Raw genomic sequence first — 19,601 nt, 5'->3', positions numbered from 1 at the left:
ACAGCAGCTTCTACAGTGCAGAGCTCTGCTGGATTTCCTGGGAAATCCCAGCTCCTTAAACGGCAGAAGCTTGGCAGAAACTGGAGTGACCTTTGTGCCAATGACTCTGCTGGGAATTTTTTGGCCTGCATGTAACCTGTATGGGCATTGCAGCTGGATATGGTGGTGGACAGCTCAGCTGAATTGTCAGCTTATTTCTTCAAATACGTCCTGCAGAGAAGATTTAAATTATGTTACTGAATGGAAATCCTTCTGTTGGGAATATTGAAAGAAAACTGGCACACACGCACTTAAAAAGACATTTTTGGGGAGCCTGAGGGTTTGGGTTTTATTTTAAAAAGTCTGATGTACTAGTTTATTTCTGTTTTAAACATGCTTTTAAGTGGGAAACCTACACTGTCTTTTACCACGTGAAACAAACAGTTTGATTGCCCCCTGAAAGCCCATTCTGCACAAACCTGTGCCTGTGCTTGGGATTTCAAAGCAGGAGAGCTGCTGAGGAAGCTGCATGGGAGACACCCTGCAAGAGGCTTTCCCTAAAGGAGGTGACTGAATCTCAGGTGTCTCGTGTGAGGCTGTGTGACACACACAAACCAGCTCCAGCAGCGCAGTGCAGGATCTAGCTGTACCCTCTCTGCCTGCTTGCAGGTCCTTCTCCTGGAAGTGCAGCAAAGGGAGCATCAAGGTGAGAAGCAACAATGTGCAAGCACTGCATTTCCTGCCCTGCCCAGCCCAGCATCTCCCTCCTGCCCCAGGGCTTGCACAGCTCACATGGGGACTCACAGAGAATTGTGTGTGCCTCACACTGCTGCGAGTGGACAGCCCCTCCTCTGCTGGGCAAAGGAGTAATCCTGGGTAGCACGTCTGCTTGCTGCTACCCCTTCATCCTAAATCATTTGAAAAAGATGATGTCAGTAAGATGAAAACTCAGATTTGAGAATTATGTTTCCATGCCAAACCCGCAGTCCCCGGCAGGGTCCTGAGAAGCACCCCTGAGCTGTACTAATTCTTCATGAATTACTCGCTCTTCCGGGCCAGAGACAACCCCCTGCACGTTCTGGTTCACATGTGAATTTCTGGGTATGACTGTGCTGTGATGAGTGTTCTGTCTGAACAGATACCTGACTGATTCCTTAACAGATTCTGCAGCACTGGGTTTTTCAGAGGCTGAGGGGAGATGCCTTCCAAGTTAGACAGTGTTTAACTCAATCTGTGAAGTCAGCCATGGGGAATCCAGGCTGCACTGGAAACCCAGCTCTTTGGCATTAAATCACAGAGATATTTTAATGTGAAACTGGGAATGTTGTGCAACTCTGCAGAGAGCAGAGTCCAGAACAAACTCCAGGTTTAAATTTTCTCACTGTTTTTCTGCAATTTAGTGATTTGTTTGTTCTATATCCATGACTACATGGCTGCAGACATTATCATCAAATGTGGCTTGTATGAAATACATGGCAATAATTCGAGGCTCCTCAGCCTCCTGGGCTGTGGATGCCAATCCTCTGGCTAGGGTGTCCTGCTCTCTAGAGCGGCCCCTCCAGCGTGCCTCACTCTGGGCTGGAGGGAATCCCTTCAGCAGGGACAGGGATTTGACTGAGCTGCCAAACAGTGAAGCCAGAGAATCAATGCTTGTAATTTTGGAATTCTGAAATGTGATGATCTTCAAACTCATTTCACAGTGGGAGAAGACAACCCTTTGTTGGAATGAATCCAACTTTAGCACTGACGTGGGTCACTCACCCAAATTCCTGCCGGTAAGATTTTGGGGTGGAGGGTATGGGACTCCCTCCACAGCTCTGAACCCATCCCCTCTGTGCAGTCATTGCTGCTGTGGTGGGCCTTGGCATCCAGCTCTGCTTCTGATGTGTCAGGTGAGCTGTGTGTGAGGGCTGTGATACACAGCCTCAGGGGACCAGCAGCGCGTGGTGTGTGGCTGCTGCATGGGGATGACAGGATTTAATCTGTTCAATAGTTGTGCCTGATTTTGTGGGGTAAATCAGTAGGTGGAAGTGAGCAGTAGGGAGGTGCCAGTTGTCCCAAATTCTTGGTTTTCCTTACCCGGCGATTTCCCAGTGTTTCATGTCTTAGGGGAGCGTGGAGGGGTCAGTCACTTTCTCTGCTGACCCGGCTCTTCTTTTTTGACCTGGATGAGCTGTGAACTGGAGCTGTTTTGGATAAGAAGTGACAGCTGAGGGAAGAGGGAGCAACAACTCATCCTGTGTACCAACCTGAACCACACTCACACAGCAACCCGTTTGTGGATTAGTGGGATTCAGTTTAGTGTGAAATATGTCAAAACAAAGATCTTGCGGTGTTGGTAATGAGTTTTTGTCGCAGTTTTGAAGCATTTGCAGGAGTGTTTCATGCTGCTCCCCCATGGTCTTGCTCAAGTTGATTATGAAACTGTGACCTTGTGGGTGGTTTGCTCAGGAAATGGGGCTCCCTCTGCTCTGGCCCAGCTCCTGTGCATGCAGCAGCTTCCCCGTGAGGCTGCAGCAGGCTCTGCTGCTGGTGTCAGCTCAATTTCCTCCTCCTAAGAGCACGCCAAGGCCTAGATCTCAAACACTGGCAATGAAACAGCTCTTGGAGGAACCTAGAGCAGGAGTGCAAGAGGGCACGGGAGGGAGGCCAAGACTACAGAAACAAGAGGCAGTAACTGCTCGGATGGTGCTTGGGCAGGACTGCAGCTTCCAGCACTGCTTCCCTCAGTCCAGCAGAAAGGAACGGGCTCTCGGTGCTGGACACCACCATCCGCCTTTTTCTGTAAATATTTCTGGGCTCTCTGCACGTCTGCCTGGGGAGAAACTAGCCATACTGCAGACAGAAAGAGAAGCAGGTGAGCAAACCTGAGATGAGCATGCTGAGATCCCATGAGCCCAGGTCATGCTGCCTGGGAACAGCAGGTTTGGGACTAGTTCATAAAGAATGGGGGTCTAGATCTTCAGCCAGAGACTGATAGGAACTCTGCAAGTAGCTCTTCTGAGTTGAGGGAGTGAAAGGATGGAAAAATAATATCCTGACTACAGGTAAATCCGCATCTTGTGAGAAGATGAAATGCAGGCTCATATCTACGACTTGTCTGGCATTTGATGCATCCTACAGAACGTCGGACTGTGAGCATCGGGGAAGCTGTGTCCTTTGGACAAATAAATTTACAATTAAAACAACAGCAACTCAGGATTTTGCTTGCCTTTGACATTTGAGACTTTACCATGCTCTTGGACTGTATTTTTCAGGATTTTTCTCTGCAGCTTTGAGGCAGGGGAGCTTAATTAAAACCTGAAATGAAAGGTCACTCCAGCCTTTATTTCAAATTAAAATCCCCCACAACATTTTGCCTCTCACACAAGTACTGGCTGTGAGTCCCTGGGAGCAAGCAGGCTGTGCTGTTTGTATTACAGCTGAGGTTGCCAGTGAGATCTGACAGTGTTTTGCACCAATTCTGGGCACGCGGACAGCTGGCACAGAGCAGCTCAGTTCCTGCTTTACACATGTGTTTTGCTCTGCCCCTCAGATCTGGGAGCTGCTGGATCCAGCTGCATTCCTGCAGGGCAGGGCTTTGGAGCAGGAGCCCCACAGCAGAGGGCCATGTCCTTGCTGGAGAGAAGCTGTGAGAGCTGGCAGGTATCTCAGCTCTGCAGAGCTGCACAGCAGTGCCACGGAGCCTCTGGAGTCCCTGCAGAGCCTCTGGAGTCCTGCTGCAGGAGAAAGGGTCAGTGCTGCAGGAGAAAGGGTCAGTGCTGCAGGGGAAAGGGTCAGTGCTGCAGGGGAAAGGGTCAGTGCTGCAGGAGAAAGGGTCAGTGCTGAAGGGGGAAAGGGTCAGTGCTGCAGGGGAAAGGGTCAGTGCTGCAGGAGAAAGGGTCAGTGCTGCAGGAGAAAGGGTCAGTGCTGCAGGGAGAAAGGATCAGTGCTGCAGGGGAAAGGGTCAGTGCTGCAGGAGAAAGGGTCAGTGCTGCAGGAGAAAGGGTCAGTGCTGCAGGGGAAAGGGTCAGTGCTGCAGGGAGCCAGGGTCAGTGCTGCAGGAGAAAGGGTCAGTGCTGCAGGAGAAAGGGTCAGTGCTGCAGGGGAAAGGGTCAGTGCTGCAGGAGAAAGGGTCAGTGCTGCAGGGGAAAGGGTCAGTGCTGCAGGGGAAAGGGTCAGTGCTGCAGGGGAAAGGGGCAGTGCTGCAGGGGAAAGGGTCAGTGCTGCAGGGGAAAGGGTCAGTGCTGCAGGAAAAAGGGTCAGTGCTGCAGGGGAAAGGGGCAGTGCTGCAGGGGAAAGGGTCAGTGCTGCAGGGGAAAGGGGCAGTGCTGCAGGGGAAAGGGTCAGTGCTGAAGGGGGAAAGGGTCAGTGCTGCAGGAGAAAGGGTCAGTGCTGAAGGGGGAAAGGGTCAGTGCTGCAGGGGAAAGGGTCAGTGCTGCAGGGGAAAGGGTCAGTGCTGCAGGAGAAAGGGTCAGTGCTGCAGGGGAAAGGGTCAGTGCTGCAGGGAGCCAGGGTCAGTGCTGCAGGGGAAAGGGTCAGTGCTGCAGGGAGCCAGGGTCAGTGCTGCAGGAGAAAGGGTCAGTGCTGCAGGGGAAAGGGTCAGTGCTGCAGGGGAAAGGGTCAGTGCTGCAGGGAGCCAGGGTCAGTGCTGCAGGAGAAAGGGTCAGTGCTGCAGGGGAAAGGGTCAGTGCTGCAGGGGAAAGGGTCAGTGCTGCAGGGGAAAGGGTCAGTGCTGCAGGAGAAAGGGTCAGTGCTGCAGGGAGCCAAGGTCCCTGCCTTGTCTTCTGTCTTTTCTGGAAAGCAGTCGTGGCTATACTTAGAACATTCCTGATCCTGTCTAAAGGGAAGGATTCACACGCAGCTCACTGAGTGGCACCACAGGAGGAGCTGGCCCATCCCAGCAGCAGAGGCTGGATGCACAGCTCTGCTGGGCAGACCCACGGTGCCTTCCAACAGCTGCTGCTCTGCCACCTCCACATTCCACAGGGCTGTGAGAGCAGCACAGTCAACACAGCATGAGCTTAGAAAGAGGGGAAGGAGAAATCAAACATCAGGGTGCAGCTGAACAATAGCAGGGTTGCTGTTGTTGTCAGGGAAGCTCTTGGAGCCTCCCTGACAATTCCCCCCAGTGGCTGCAGCTCCAGCGGCCACAGTGCTGTCATTGCAGGGTACAGCTCTCCAGCTGGAGGGACCTGCTCACACACAGCTGGTTTTACTGGTGTTGTTGAGGATTCTGGTTTTCAGGGCCTCTGTGTTGTGCGAGCCGCCCCGTTATCGATGGCATATCTGTTACGTGACACTCCTCTGTGCTCTGAGGCTCTGCCAGCGCTGCAAGGCAGCTCAAAGCACACAGCAAATCTGCTTTAACTGCCTTGGAACAAAAGCCTAATGTAGTGTGCAAAATAGAGGGAGACAAAAAGGATAAAAATCAAATTAGATTCACTGTGCACACAAACTCTCAAACCCAAAGCACAGTGATGCTGGTCATGGAGGGAAGAAAACAGCTTTAAAAACATGGCATAAAAGTGGATTGCTGTCCCCACTCTGGGAGTCTCTTTGTGTCCTGCAGGCACAGCCAGGCTGAGATGCTGTGGTGGTTCAGTACACCCTCCCTGCCTGCCCCAGCAGCTGTTTGTGCCTGTGGGGCTGATTGGAGTGGACGATCCCGGTGCTGGCAGACCTCACTCCCTGCAGGGCAGCCCTGGCTGAGCCCGACTGCAGCGAGTGAAGGCTCAGGGCTCCCTGAGAGCTGCAGCAGCTTCCCCGTCCTACAGCTGAGCAGGGGCTGGACCCTCCCAGGGGGTGGCAGCCTGCCTTGGCCATGGGGCACGTCCCTGCTGCCGATGTGTTCCAAACCCTCTGCAGATCCAGGAGGGCTCGGCCAGGTCCGGATGTGCTGACACAGCTCCTGTCAGCAAAGTGCTTGTGCTGCTTCAGCTCTTCTGGGAAGGTTCGACTGATGCTGCTCCAGTAAACAGCCTTCCTTCTCCAGGGAAGGTGCATCTCCGTCGGCTGATCCCCTGGCTTCAGGTGCTCCCTGCAGGGCTGTGCCCCCAGGTCCAGGCCAGAGCTGGCACTGATGGTGCAGAAGATTTGCAACTTGTATGTGGAACTGCCTGTGTTTTCTTGTGTGTGCCCAGTGGTGGGTAATCCATGGGATGGACAGTGATGGGTGTCTAGCCCGAGTTCCTGAGAAAAGCTAACAAATCCCTCTGGGGGGGCTGCTGATAGTGCCTGAGACCTGAGGTACCAAAATCCACCCCTGTGTCTCGGTGCTGCTGCTGAGCACAGGCCAGGTCACTGGGTCTGTGTGCCGAGCTGTGCTGGTGTGAAGGGGCACTTAGAAACACCCCAAAACTTTCCACTCTTTCAGGAAATAACACTTTCATGCTGGAATTTGCAATGAAGTTGTGAATGTGCCTGGGGCCCGGGGCTTCTCCAGGAAAAGGCCCCTTTGGCCGGCTGCATTCAGCTCTAATGAGAGAGCTGAATTCTCCCTCAAAGCTGTGTTTTCCATTTGGCCCCTTTCCCCCCATCAATCGCTGTCAGTTCAGACAGAGGCCCCACATGCAGCTTCCCCTGGGCCTGTGTGCCGCCCGGGGCTGCTGGGGAGGACAGCCTGCCCTACTAAACTGCATCTCTGAGCCTCGGAACAATAGCGCTTTGTGCGAGCGCACAGTGCGAGCTCAGTTTCCCAGGCTTTTCCTTTCTGCTGTCCCTGTCCCGCTGGAGCCCCCGGCAGCGCAGGGGCTGCTGGCACCGAACAAAGGAGCGGGGTGGGCCCCTCGGCCCCTGCCCCGGCTCCAGCTGCAGGTACTGGATCGCTGTCCTCCAGTACAACAGACCGGGTAATTGGAGCAAAAACGCACAGCAGGGTGCAAGGAGGGCTGCAGCCGCTGCTCCAGCAAGTCACCTGCAAGCAGTGCCCTTGCTGCAGCCCTGGGGACACCGTGGTGGCACCGGGGCTGGCCTTGGTGGGCACAGAGTGCCCTGGTGCCCACGTGCTGCGGTGAGGGCTCCCTGAAGGCAGATGGAGATGCTGGAGAGAGGAGCTACAGAGTGAAGCTTAAAAGAAATCAAGCTAGGCTAAATCTCTGCAGGCAGGGCCATCCAGTCTGCACGCAAGGGGATGCTCCTTTTTGCCAGCAGCCATGAAAGTACCCCCAGAAGGAAGCAGGAATGCTAACTCCACTTACAGACGGGGATGTGGGCAAGACCTTGGTGTCCCAGATGAGCCCGTTTCTGTCCCAGTGGGCCCATGCCCACCCGCCTGCCCCTGCTGCCCCTGGCTGCTGCCGAGGGCTCGGGGAGCTGCTGGAAACGCTGGGCCCTGTGGGTACAGGCAGGAACAGGGGCTCACCCTCTGTCCTGTGCCCTGCTGGCAAATCCAGTCAAGCACCAGCTCAGGTGGATGTGCTGGGATGCACAGGGCCCTGTTTGGTGCAGGGATGTGGGGCCATGGTGGCCAGGCTTGCTGGTCCTGCTGGGCTGTGAAGGGGCCCTTCCATGGGGAGAGCTCCTGCACTTAGGAGCTCTGCATCCCAAAACGCCTAAAATTGCCGCTAGTGGGTTTCACACTGCAGATGGAGAGTTGGAGATCATGTGTGACTAAATTAATTGGGAACAACAAACAGCAGGGACCCAACTATTGGAAAACACTGGCAGCCCAGCCACCACCGGCACTGGAGCTTCCTTTGCTGCAGCATGACCAGCTGCACGCAGCCCTGCAGGGCACACCTGAGCTGCTGGCATCCTTACCCTGCAGTGCTGCCTTCTGCTGCCCCATGGCCTGTCCTTCCTGAGCTGCTGTGCTGTTGGCCTCGTCCAGAAAGGCAGTGGTGGGGAAAGCTGTCTCTTATTTATAGCTGCACAGTCCCACGCAGTGCTGATCTGCAGGGTGCAGAGTCCCCAGTGATGGAAATGGATCAAGGAGTAGATGTATCTTGCATGTGACAAGAATGGGCTCAGTTCTGCAGAAAAGAGTTGCCACCATGTGACTTGCAGAGAGGAGCTGAGAACACCACTGTGTGTGACAGGTGTAACACCTGCAGGCTCTGGCCTTGTGTCCATAGTCATTGATACCTCAGGAAGCGATCCATTGGCTGTGAACAGTAATTCAGGGAGGGTAAAAAGATGTTGTTAAAAGAGCAGCAAGCTCCTCCTCTTGTGCAAGTTCTTTTTTTGGTCTGTTGCTACAGCAACTCTCTACCAAGAACAAAGATGACAGCAAGATATTAAATTTTGCAGCAACTCAATTGACTCCTGATTTCCCTTCTTTTTTTCCTTTGGTAACTGAATCCTGCTGCACTAATTGTGTTAGATTTCAGATGGAAATCGTGTGACAAGAATTCCTGTGTTGCTCTTTCCTCCTTCCCCTCAGAAACCAATTAAATAAATTTATTTAAATCCAGTGGGTCATTATAAACACTGGATTTCTTGGCCTTATTTCTTTTGCATGTGAACATCATGTATTTTACCCACAAATCATATTCTGTACCAAAATCCCCAAAGCCTTGATATTCTTTAAAAAGAAGCAAACACTTTTTGGCAAGTACTGTTTTGGCAAAGTTCAACGTCTGCCGGTGGCACAGACCAGAAATGTAAAATGTGAGTAACTGCAACAGAGGTTGTCTGGATCTGGAAATGTTAAAATCGGTTTTAAAGCACTGCTGCATTTCAGTTCTGCTCCCCACAGCTGTGTTCCTTGTGGGCAGACCTGAGGAGCCACGGAGCTGCGTGTCCGGGGTCACGTCTGCACATGCAGAGCCCTGGGTCTGGTGGAGCAGAGCCTGACAAGGCCCTGCTGCCTGCCAGGACCTGCCACCTCCAGAGCCCCAGCCCCTGGCCACGGAGCTGCAGAGCTCCTGCGTGGGGACGGCCCTGGAGCTCTGTCACTTTGGGTGTGACTGTCACCTGTGTGTGCCAGGTGCTGCTCCAGACAGGGCTGAGCGAGCTCAGCGCTGCAGGGAACGAGGATGAGGGGCAGAAAGGCCAGAGGAGTCATCTGAGATGACACAAAACATGACTGCTTCTGGCACGGGGATGAACTCCTGGGAGCGTGTAACCAGGGGGAACAGCACCATCCTACGGGAGCAAAGCATGGGTCAGGTCGTAACCAAACTGCAAATCCAACTGCACCAAATAGCAGAGGTTTGTACCCAACCCTGGGGAGAATTCTGCCCGCATGGTGGAAGAGGAGATGGTGGGACCATGCTGGGTGGTGGAGAGGCAGCTCCCAGGAGCACAGGGTGGGGTATCCTGGGGAGGGAGAGCATGGGGGAAAATGGAAGAAAGTGGAGGCAGAGAGGAACAATAATAACGGAGAAAGGGGGGTTGACTGATGGACATAAATTATTGCATATTTAGCTTTCCTCTGAATCAGTGGGAGTATAATTAACAATCTGGTTCTGGCAGCTTTGGCTTCAGCACGGTGTGCACAGGAGGGATGGGCCCAAGAGGGGTCTGGGCCACCATGGGTTTAGCACAAGATCAAAGCTGTGGAAACGGCCCAGCAGAATAAACAGCTCCTGTTGCTTTTCCTGGAGAGCTGTGCAAAAGCACCTCTTTGGGGGCACATGTAGTACAGGGCAAGGGCTGCAAGCCACCCCATGGCAAGGCTTAAGCAGCCCTGGGGTTTCAGACACACACCTTGGATGTCAACAGGCAAACAGCAGGTTGTGCAGGGCATGTGCTCCCTGAGGAGCCCGGGCGTGGGTGCTGGTGCCCATCCCTGCAGCAGCGGCTGCTGGGCACAGCTGGAGCTGCTGCTTGCAGCGGGGAAGCGAAAGCGCAGCGCTGACCACAGAGCCTGGGCAATCTCCCTGAGGAAACGCAGGCTGCAGATCTCTGGCAGGAAGCTGCTCGCAAGAGCCCTTTCACCGCTGATAAGCACCGTGGCCACGGCCTCGTGCACTTACAGCAGGTTCTCAGTGGCTGGTGGCTCCAACGCCCTTCACAGGAGAATTAGAGCTACTGGGGAGAAATGCTGTTGCCTTGCCAAGTTGTTTATCGTAATTCTTCATGCATCTAGTCACATATAAGTATTCCCATTTCTTACAGGGACGTGAATTATTGACCAGTGTAAAGCTGAATTCTACTGGTACCACAAGGGCTTAAGATGGCAGCAGTGGAAAAGGCTGGGATCAAGGTGGGTGTGTATTTTAGAACACCCTTTCTCTTCTCTGAATATTCATGGCCTCAAGGATACTACACATGTATTTTTGGAAGATACCTTGCTACTTACAACTGAGCTGTTGGTGACCTGAATAAAATAAAAATCAAAAGCAAACTTCTGGGATGCTTTACTTGAAAAACAACATGCATTTCCACATACAGAAATCTTTGGCTGCAGTTATTTTGGGTGCAAAGGCAGGACCCATTGACGAAGCTCTGTCAGTGCCAAGCTACAACTGCACTCCACTACAGAGATAAAAAAGGGAACAGAGTGAGAAGTAGTTTTCTGTTAATATGACAAGGTAACAGCACTTTGCTGGCAGGAAAGAAGATGTAAGGTTCAAAAAACAAAGGTGATGTGCAGCACCAACAGCTGCTGTGTTACGTGTCCCCAGCTCGTTTACTCTTACACTGGCAAAGGTGTGTATGGAAGCCTTTCCCCAGCGTGCTGTGCCAGAGCCATGCCATTCCCACAGCGGGGACAGCCAGCACGGCTGGCTTCTGCTGCCCTGGCTCATGTGGATTCCATTCCCCAGCTGACCCTGCTGCAGCTGAGTGCTTTCCTGCGTGGGCAGTCTCTCCCAGTCTGGCTGGTGTACTCAGGCCTCATGAGCCTGAGGCAGAGCCCTCCTTGGGACCCTCGAGCCTGGGCTGGAATTGTTCCCATCACCAAGGAGGGATTTACAGCAACTTCCCTGAGAGGCTGTAGAGGTTTAGCCACATATCAATGGCCAAAGTCATCCCCCTTCCCAAACTTCTTCAGCAGAAGGGATTCTGCCTTTCAGAGACCTCAGGAAGGCAGACAGACCAAGGGAGAGTTGGGGTCCTGGCACGAGCTGCCTTACTCTGGGATGAGCACCTGGCAGCAGTGCTGCAGCTCTGGCACCTGTGTAAGGTTGTGAAGGGGTTCATCAAACAGCTTGGTGTCCATGTCATCTGTGGCCTCTGGCTGGCTGCAGCCTTCTCTGGCAAAGCTTCACCAGTGTGAGAGTGGCTATGGTGATATTCCATCTCTGAAAGTATCCAAGACTGGGCAGTGCTTGGAGCAGCCTGGTCTACTGCAGGTGTCCCTCCCATGGCAGGGGGTTGGAATGAGATGAGCCTCAAGGTCCCTTCCAACCCAAACCAGTCAGTGAATCCATGACCAGAGGGTCTGCCCAGCTCGTGGTGACATACCTGAGTGTCTCTGGAAGCAGCAGGTCATGCTCTGCTGAGGCTGCTGTTGTAGGCTCAGCACATTGTGAGTTACAGTTTGAAGCTGGAAACAAAGAGTGCAAGACAGCTTCTGCTTAAAAAAATTTCCTTAATTTAGGAATTGCTTTAAGCCAACATTACCTCTGCTTCCTGAGCACACACAAGGCTACTGCCCTGGAAATAATCTGCATTAGCCTTACTGGAGTGACCACGTTGCCATAGCTACTGTTGGTTTCTCTATACCTCAAGCTTGAAGTGTTTATTATGATTAAATCCCATCCCATCCCATTCTTCATTAAAAAATTCTGGGTTGAGAGTGTCACAAAGTGAATTACAATGTAATCCTTCCTTTTAAGAAGCTGTTTCAAGTAGAAATTCCACAAAGTATCTTAGACATTGATATTTGTTAAAGATCATTAATTCATGATTGGATTATTTTTCTTCAGCCATCGCTGCTTCTTTATTCTTTATGATATCTGAGTAGCAGAAACCCCTGGCACTGCTGGATCATTTCATGACTGGGATTTTTCTTCCACTACTAGAAAAAGAAAAGGTGCTTAACACTCTCAGACACTCAGCTTTGACCACAGAGCTGGCCTTGCAGGTTTGAACCAATTTGGCAAGGAAATCAAAATCTGTCTTATGGCACAGGTGGTTATCAGGAATGCTGGTCCTTGCTCCAGATCTGAATCCCTGAGGGTGTCGCAAGGAGAAGTGACTGCTGCTAGGATGAATCCTTTATCCAATGGCCTGTGCTTCTCTTTCCTTGCTTAGTTTGGTTTGTTTTTTCTTTGTGGAGAGCAAGCTCGGAACTGTAAGATCCCTCCAGGGTGTTCTTGGCTGTGAAGGAACACAACATCATCATCCCTGGACTCTTCTGGTCATTGTGTAAATTGGCTTTTCCTTGCTTTGGGAGATGACACTCCGCTGGTGTACAGCAATCATTGCACACCCCAGTGGCACCCTCTCGAAGACCCGATGTTCCTGGAGGATCATTCTTTGATACCTTTTGACTCTCCTCGGTGTTTCCTGTCCAGCCTGGTCCCAGTACAGCTTAGGGCAGTCACACACAGGTCCCAGCCCAGCCCCTGCCCAGACTCCTGGCAGGGGATGCAGCAACTCGCCCTAGGGACTGGTACATGCTCTCTGTGTGCTCCTGCCCTGCCACAAAACACTGACCCACGCTCACAGCCACTGTCCCCGTGCCCTCCCTGTGGTCCCTGTGCCCAGCGGGGGTCTAGCACAATTTTTGCTGTCCCTGAGACTCTGAGTGCCTTGGTCCCCCTGGAGTTGGAGTAACAGTGCTGAGCCCTGAGCCCGTGCCTCACGTTCTGCTCTCTGTGCTTCCCTGGAAGGGCTCGCTCTTTCTCCCTCCTCCCCGGGCCTTTCCACAGCCACTGAGATGCAGAATGCCCCTCTGTGCCGCCTGCTTGCACTAGGTAAATTATTTGTGTAATGGGCTGGGGTTATTTTTTAAAGTTGGCAGAGTAGCTGTGAATCATCAAATCTCCCTGAATTCACTCCTCACAAGACACCCACAAAAGACCCCATTGTGCGGAGCAGCGATGGGAGCGGAGCCGGGGCGGACAGAGGACCCACTCAGCGGCTGCGGGATGTCCCGAGCGCTCAGCCGGGACCCCTGACACAGCGCCTTAACCTCTGGCCTTGCTTCTGCTGCAACGAACACTTTCCCCTTTTTCCTCAGTTTTAACAAGAAGTGACAAATCTGCCCCAGCGCACCGCGCTGTCCCAGCGGCGCCCGGACGGTGCCGAGCCCCGGGCTGCGGAGGGGCCGCTCCGGGACGGGGACACGCGGAGAGAGCGACGCATCCCGCGCCGGGGCGGGGCCGGGGCGAGCCGAGCCGAGCCGAACCGAGCCGAGCCGTGCGGGGCCGGGCCGAGCCGTGCGGGGCCGGGGCGGGGCCGGGGCGGGGCAGGGGCTCCGGAGCGCCCGCCCCGCGCGCAACCTGAGCGCAGGAGCGGCGCCAGGGCCCCGCCTCGGCCGGCGGCGGGAGCGGCTGCGCTCGGCTCGGCTCGGCTCGGCTGTGCCCGGCTCTGCCCTGCCCGCTCCGCTGCCGGCGGCGCTGCGCGGGCTCCCCGCGGTGTCCCCGGCGCCGCCAATGCCGGCGGCCGCTGGCGGCGGCGGGGCCGCGGCCGGGTGAGGCGGCGGCGGCGGAGCGCGGCGGTGCCGCGGGCCCGCGCCCTCCCGCACGATGTCAGCGCAGGGCAAGTTCAAGAAGGACAAAGAGATCATCGCCGACTACGAGGCGCAGGTCAAAGGTGCGGAGCGCGGGCCGGTGCGGGCGCGGCGGGGCCGCCTTTGTGTGCGGGGCGGGGCGGGGACGGGCCGGCTCCGGCCGCGGGCTGCGCCGCCGCCCCCCGCCCCTCCCGCGCTGCGGCAGCGCCGGGCGCGGAGCCGCGGCCCCGCGGAGCACCGGCGGGGAGCCCGGCCCGGCCCGCCCGGCCCTGCCCGCCGGGCGCTGCCGTCGCCGCGCGGGGCTCGGAGCCGCGGCGGTGGGCAGGGGTCGTTCGGCCCCGGAGCCGCGGCGGTGGGCACAGCTCGTTCGGCCCCTGAGGGCGGCGGTGGGCAGAGCTCGTTCGGCCCCGGAGCCCAGGCGGTGGGCACAGCTCGTTCGGCCCCTGAGGGCGGCGGTGGGCAGAGCTCGTTCAGCCCCCAGAGCCCAGGCGGTGGGCACAGCTCGTTCGGCCCCTGAGGGCGGCGGTGGGCACAGCTCGTTCGGCCCCGGAGCCGCGGCGGTGGGCACAGCTCGTTCGGCCCCGAGCGGCGCTGGCCCGCTGGCCGGGCCGCCCTCAGGGGGCAGCGGCGGCTGAGGGGCCCCGCGCGGTGCGCGGCCTCCCGGTGCGGAGGGCATCGATCCTGCGGTCCTTATGTAAGGAAGTTCGCCTTCTGCTCCGGCCCCTCGCCTCCAGGCCCGCAGTCATTATTATGCAAGTGCCGGTAGTGGTGCGGGGTGCGGAGCTGTGCGGCAGGCGCTGCCTTCCTGGGTGTTGGAGAGGAATAGAACTGGGGGTTTTGTCTATTGCGACCACTGAGCAGCAAATCCCAGGCTCCAAGTTAATTGTTGTTTCGACGGAAAGTTGTACCCTGTGACACATGGCAGCTCTGCAGCCCAGGGAAGGGCTGAGCGGGTTGGAGTCAGAGGGAGATAAGCGAGTGAAACCTTCTGTGTATTACACACCCAGGGAATGAAGAGTGCACCCTTCTGTCTATTGCACACCCAGGGGATGAGCAGTGCACCCTTCTGTCTATTGCACACCCAGGGGATGAGCAGTGCACCCTTCTGTCTATTGCACAGCCAGGGGATGAGCAGTGCACCCTTCTGTCCATTGCACACCCAGGGGATGAGCAGTGCATCCTTCTGTCCATTGCACACCCAGGGGATGAGCAGTGCATCCTTCTGTCCATTGCACACCCAGGGAGTGAGGAGTGCACCCTTCTGTCTATTGCACACCCAGGGAGTGAGCAGTGCACCCTTCTGTCCATTGCACACCCAGGGAGTGAGCAGTGCACCCTTCTGTCCATTGCACACCCAGGGGATGAGCAGTGCATCCTTCTGTCTATTGCACACCCAGGGAGTGAGCAGTGCACCCTTCTGTCCATTGCACACCCAGGGGATGAGCAGTGCACCCTTCTGTCTATTGCACACCCAGGGGATGAGCAGTGCATCCTTCTGTCCATTGCACACCCAGGGGATGAGCAGTGCATCCTTCTGTCCATTGCACACCCAGGGGATGAGCAGTGCATCCTTCTGTCCATTGCACACCCAGGGAAATGAGCCAGTTACCCTTCTGTCTATTGCACACACAGGCATTTTCCTGTTGGTACCAAACTGTAGTAATGGGCATTTCTAGATAACTTAATAAATCAGCTCCTTATTGCGATAATTGCTAATTTTGTTAGCTGATGACAGTTCCTTTTCCCACCTTCAGACGGAGGATACTCTCAGCTACTTGCTTCATGCCTTTCACTTGCATTGCCTCCTTCAGTCCCCCCACTATTATATAAAACCAGCTCCTCTCTCTCTCCACTGAGTTGTTCTGTATAGATATGTGTTTACCACTTCATTATATTTAAGTCCAGGACATGGTTAATTAAAGTGTAAAATAGCTTTTCTGTGGATTAACTTGTGCTTGTGCAAACTCAAGAGCTTCCATTTTTCTCCAGATCCCAGCTCAGCTGGTGATGGCTGGGCTGCACAGGCTCTGCTTGGAAAAGTCTCTGCCCAATGCGGCAGCGCGATGCCAGAGGGAGGGATTCTGGGGAAGGGGCTGGCTGTTGGTTTCGTGCCATTGTTTACTTTCGTGAATTTCAGGCTTTTGTAGCTGGCCTCGGAGAGTGATGGAGCAGTCACAACACGCCCTGCTCGGTGCCAATTACCTTTCTGCTTGTGTGTAATTTGGGCAAATTGATGTTATTGCACCCTGCAGTTAAGCAGATGAAATATTCTTTTAGTCTGTGGTATTGTTTGTTTTATGGGAGGGGATTTGCATTTGTTCCTAGAGACTGTCCCATGGTTTTGTGTTATTCTCAAAGATGTCCTGGGCTGGGTGATTCCTGCTCCTCGGGTGCTCAGGGTGCAGAGGGGTCACTGGGGGCAGGACTGGTTCCGAGCTGCTCCCAAAGCTTTGCTGTGGATGTCTCCAGTGTTTTACTCTGATTGTTGTTTGTGACTGGAGTACTCCCGCGCCATGATCATTCTTGGCCTGGCTTCTGCAGCCTCATGGTTTCCATATGTGAGGCAGTTAATGCTGGAGTGTGTGTGAGGGTGTTACATTACACCACAGTGATCACGTTTGGGGCAGCTGTAGTGCAGACAGTTTGCTGATGGGCCAGTAATAATTTCCTTGGTACAGTTCTGTGCATAACTGCACCTCCAGGAAGGTCTGATTCCTGATATAGGGTAGTTGCTCTGTGTTTTCAGCTGAATAGTGGCTAATTCTTGTGTTGAGAGGGTGTGCCTGTGGCTGGGCAGAGCTGGGCACAGTCACCCCAAGGCCCGTGTGTGCTGCTGCTGCCCTTGGGGAGGTGGCAGCTCCATCCCTGCACACTGCTCTGTTACAGCCCCACGGTGGTCGTGGGGTGACCATGGTGGGATGCAGGGCTCCCGTCCTCACAGCGTGACTGGGGAGCCATCACTTGCTGGCACCTCTCTGTGGGACCAGGGTGGTCCTGGTTTTCCCACCTTGCTCAGCTGTTGGAGGAGGATAGGCATGTGAGTTCAAGGGATCCTCTGCCGTGGCCTGTGCTTCCTCTCTGAATAGGAGCAATGAGAACAAACGTGGCAGGCAGGACAGCAGTTGGTCACTGCATTTGTAGGGACCAAGGAGGGCTGGTGGCTGAGGATGCACTGCAGAAGGAGAGGGCTTTTTTGTGCTCAGCTGTGTGTTGCGTGTGCCAGCTGGACATGGGTTTGTGATCATCTAAACCTTCTCTGAGGCGTGGCAGTGACCATGAACACGCACCTCCACTTGTGCACAGTGTGGTCTCTCCTGGCTTGACTGAAGGATTGATGTAAACTACCTCATTATCCCAGATATCCTGTTTATTTTCTTCAAGGATTGAGTCATTATGCTGTTCATATCTAATCCCTTGCTACCCTCGTGAAGACAGATGCCAGACCTCCAGAGAAAGACTAAAATGGAAGAGAAATAGGGATAAAGAAGAGCAGAAGTGGTGGCAAGGGGTACTAACAACCAAGGTGTTGATACAGAAGTGCTGAAATATGGAGACGATAATAGATGAAAATTTGAAGCAGTGATCTCATGCTACGGAGGATGAGCCTTGAATCTGAACGTGACACAGTGTTTGTCCCCACGGCACTGACAGGAAGATGGAAGGGAGGAAGGTGCAAAACCCTGCGGGTGAGCTCCAGGGCGTATGTCAGCGTGCGGGGAAGAGAAGTAACCCCAGCAAAGCTGCGCTGGAAACGCATTTGAAGAGGAGGTCAGAGGGGTTGGGAGCGGGCGGGGTGCTGCTGTTGTGAGGTGCCAGCAGCGCTGGGTGAGGCTGTGATGTGCCAGCAGCGCCTCAGGTGCCTCAAACCAGAGACAGGAGCTGGCAAGGCACCTGCCGTGGCAGGGAGGGGGAAAAGTTACTGAGGCTGCTTTCGGGGAAGTTTGGCTGAAGGCTCTGGCTCTGGCTGTTGGGCATTAGAGCGAGGGCTGGGGTGGCTCGGGGTGGCTGTCAGCGGCTGCAGGGCGGGAGCTGAGCCCTGCCCGCCCTGCGGGTGCTGCAGCCTGGCTCCAGCAATCGAGGAGCCCACGCGCCCTGTGGGGAGTGAGATTGGAAGGGGGAGCGTTGAACTGGGAATTATCTTCATGCGCAGGGTGATTTATTGGCCGTGATGGCTCTGTTCCTTCCCTGGAGAGCTGTGTCTGCTCCTCTCACAGTGGGAAGGAGTTGTCCTGAAAATGCCTGGAAAGATAGCGGGGGCGTGTGGGGTGCGTGTGGGTCTGCTCTGCTGCCCACGCTGTTCCTGGGCGCCTGGGAGGGCTGGTGACAGGGGCTGACAGGGCCGTGTGAGCTCTGGGTCGGTGCCACTCTGCTTTTGGGAGTGGGAGTGCGTGATGGCTGCTGGCGGCTGCAGCTCCTGCAGCTCCTGCAGCTCTGCAGCTCCTGCAGCTCTGCAGCGGCTGCTGCCTGCCCGTGCACGGAGCCCTCTCCCTCACCTCTGCTGCACACAGGCAGCACTGGCAGGCTCCTGCCCACGGTGCGGTCTCTCCTGTCAGTTACCCAGCCTCTGTCCTTCTCTGCTGCTGCTGCTTTGCACCCTCCAGCTGTCCGGAGAGGGGAGAGCCGGCCCCAGCACTGGCAGGAGATGCTTGCTGCTTGGTACCAGAAAGAAAATATTTAAGAATACTTTCAGGAGGCAGGTTTTCTTATTGCCTTAGCCTTGCAGACAGGAGTGGTGGTGTTAAAAATAAACACCAATGGAGATATGGCTGCAGATTTACAACTGCCACATGACAGCTGCCTGCGGAATACAGAGCACAGCAGATCCTTGGATGCACAATTTAAAGTGCTTGTTTTCAGACATACAGTTTTGGGGGGTTTTTTGGTCGATCTGGCCAGAAATCTAAATAAATATCTCTCCCTCATTATGGTTACATGCCTGATTTGTGGCTTTAATGCAGCAAAACAAACCAGTTTTAATTATGCAGATGCAACCGCCTATGGTCCAGCACTGGCAATCTTGCAGAAAATTGCTCATTGTGTCGATTGGCTGTTTTATTTTGTATTGCTTCCTGCAGTTTTCCTTAACCCTGGCAAAACACAGGCCCCTGTGTGATCCCTCTGGCTGCTGTTGGCAGCAGACTGTGTGGTGTGACTGGCAGGTGACAGGATCCTTTGTGATCCTGGAGGTGGGGCTCTCCAAATGGTGCATCTGGCTGCATGCTGGCAAAGGGTGATTCCTTGACTTCTGTGGCTCTTAGTTGCTGCTAAGCAACTAAAATTGATAATAAAACTAGAGTTTAGATGGTTTTAGCATCTAAAAACACTAAAAGGATTTGCAGACTTGGGCCAAAGAAAATGAATGTATTCTTTCTCATTTTCATAAAGTTTAGGTTAATTTATCATTGCCCATTAGCTTCCTTTGACTTCTTCCATTGCAGTAACTGCATCCCTTATTTTGTGTCTGTTTTCTTTTCCTACCTCTTGCCCTCTTTCCTTCGCTCAGAAAACGTTGGGAAAATTCCCATGCCAAATAATTTTCTGGGATACTGGTTTGCTCAGGGCAGGAGCTTTGCTTCCCAACCTGGAGAGGCATGAAGGCTTGAACTTGACAGCTCATTCAGTGAAATGGTTCAGTGCAAGAGGGAAAGTTGCACCCCTTTGTGGGGGCTGGAGGGAAACTGCTAAGTATTAATCACAGAAACAGATAGAAAACGTCTGTTGGCTTGATTGTGCCTAACAACGTGGGGAAGTGTCAGCCAAGGGCACCCAGCGTGCCTGGTACAGCTCAGCTGGCTCTGGTGGAGCTGTCCGCATCAGGTAGAGAATCCTGGTGAATCTGATCTGGTTTCTGCTGTGAGACTCGGGGAGAGCTGCTCCAGGCTGTCACCACCCCTTCCTTCCCTGCTGTGTTTCCTCTGTGGTCTGCCAGCCTGGCCCTGCAGCTGGGTTTCACAGAGCCCTCTGGGCACCGGGCAGCCTGTGTGCAGGGAGAGCAGGGAGTTTAGATGTGAGTCCTAATAAAGATCAGTTGTCAGTTTCTAATGGAATCAGTTTGGATTTACCAGAGATGTTCCTG

At 54.4% G+C, this 19,601-nt stretch overlaps 1 protein-coding gene and 1 long non-coding RNA gene across 6 annotated transcripts in view; both read left to right on the top strand.

Moving 5' to 3' along the window:
• The first annotated feature begins 590 nt into the window (after nt 1–590).
• LOC135308253 (uncharacterized) lies at nt 591–10,315 on the top strand. Its single transcript, XR_010368785.1, has 3 exons — nt 591–2,836; nt 3,515–3,712; nt 10,021–10,315. It is a non-coding gene; the product is annotated as an uncharacterized LOC135308253 (long non-coding RNA).
• Nucleotides 10,316–13,322: 3,007 nt separating this feature from the next.
• Nucleotides 13,323–19,601, top strand: part of SRGAP3 (SLIT-ROBO Rho GTPase activating protein 3) — a 72,853-nt gene continuing 66,574 nt past the window's right edge. For 3 of the 5 annotated variants that reach the window (XM_064433168.1, XM_064433167.1, XM_064433166.1), the window contains exon 1: nt 13,328–13,608. In XM_064433168.1, the coding sequence (XP_064289238.1) occupies nt 13,542–13,608 (67 nt within the window). In that variant the 5' untranslated portion in view covers nt 13,328–13,541. Of the gene's footprint in view, nt 13,609–19,601 lie in introns of all 5 variants that reach the window. The other 2 variants (XR_010368783.1, XM_064433164.1) reach the window with 2 other exon arrangements.

This window comes from Passer domesticus, chromosome 9 (assembly GCF_036417665.1).
Source record: "Passer domesticus isolate bPasDom1 chromosome 9, bPasDom1.hap1, whole genome shotgun sequence".
NCBI lineage: Eukaryota > Metazoa > Chordata > Aves > Passeriformes > Passeridae > Passer > Passer domesticus.
This window is presented reverse-complemented; position numbering and strand designations above follow the sequence as displayed.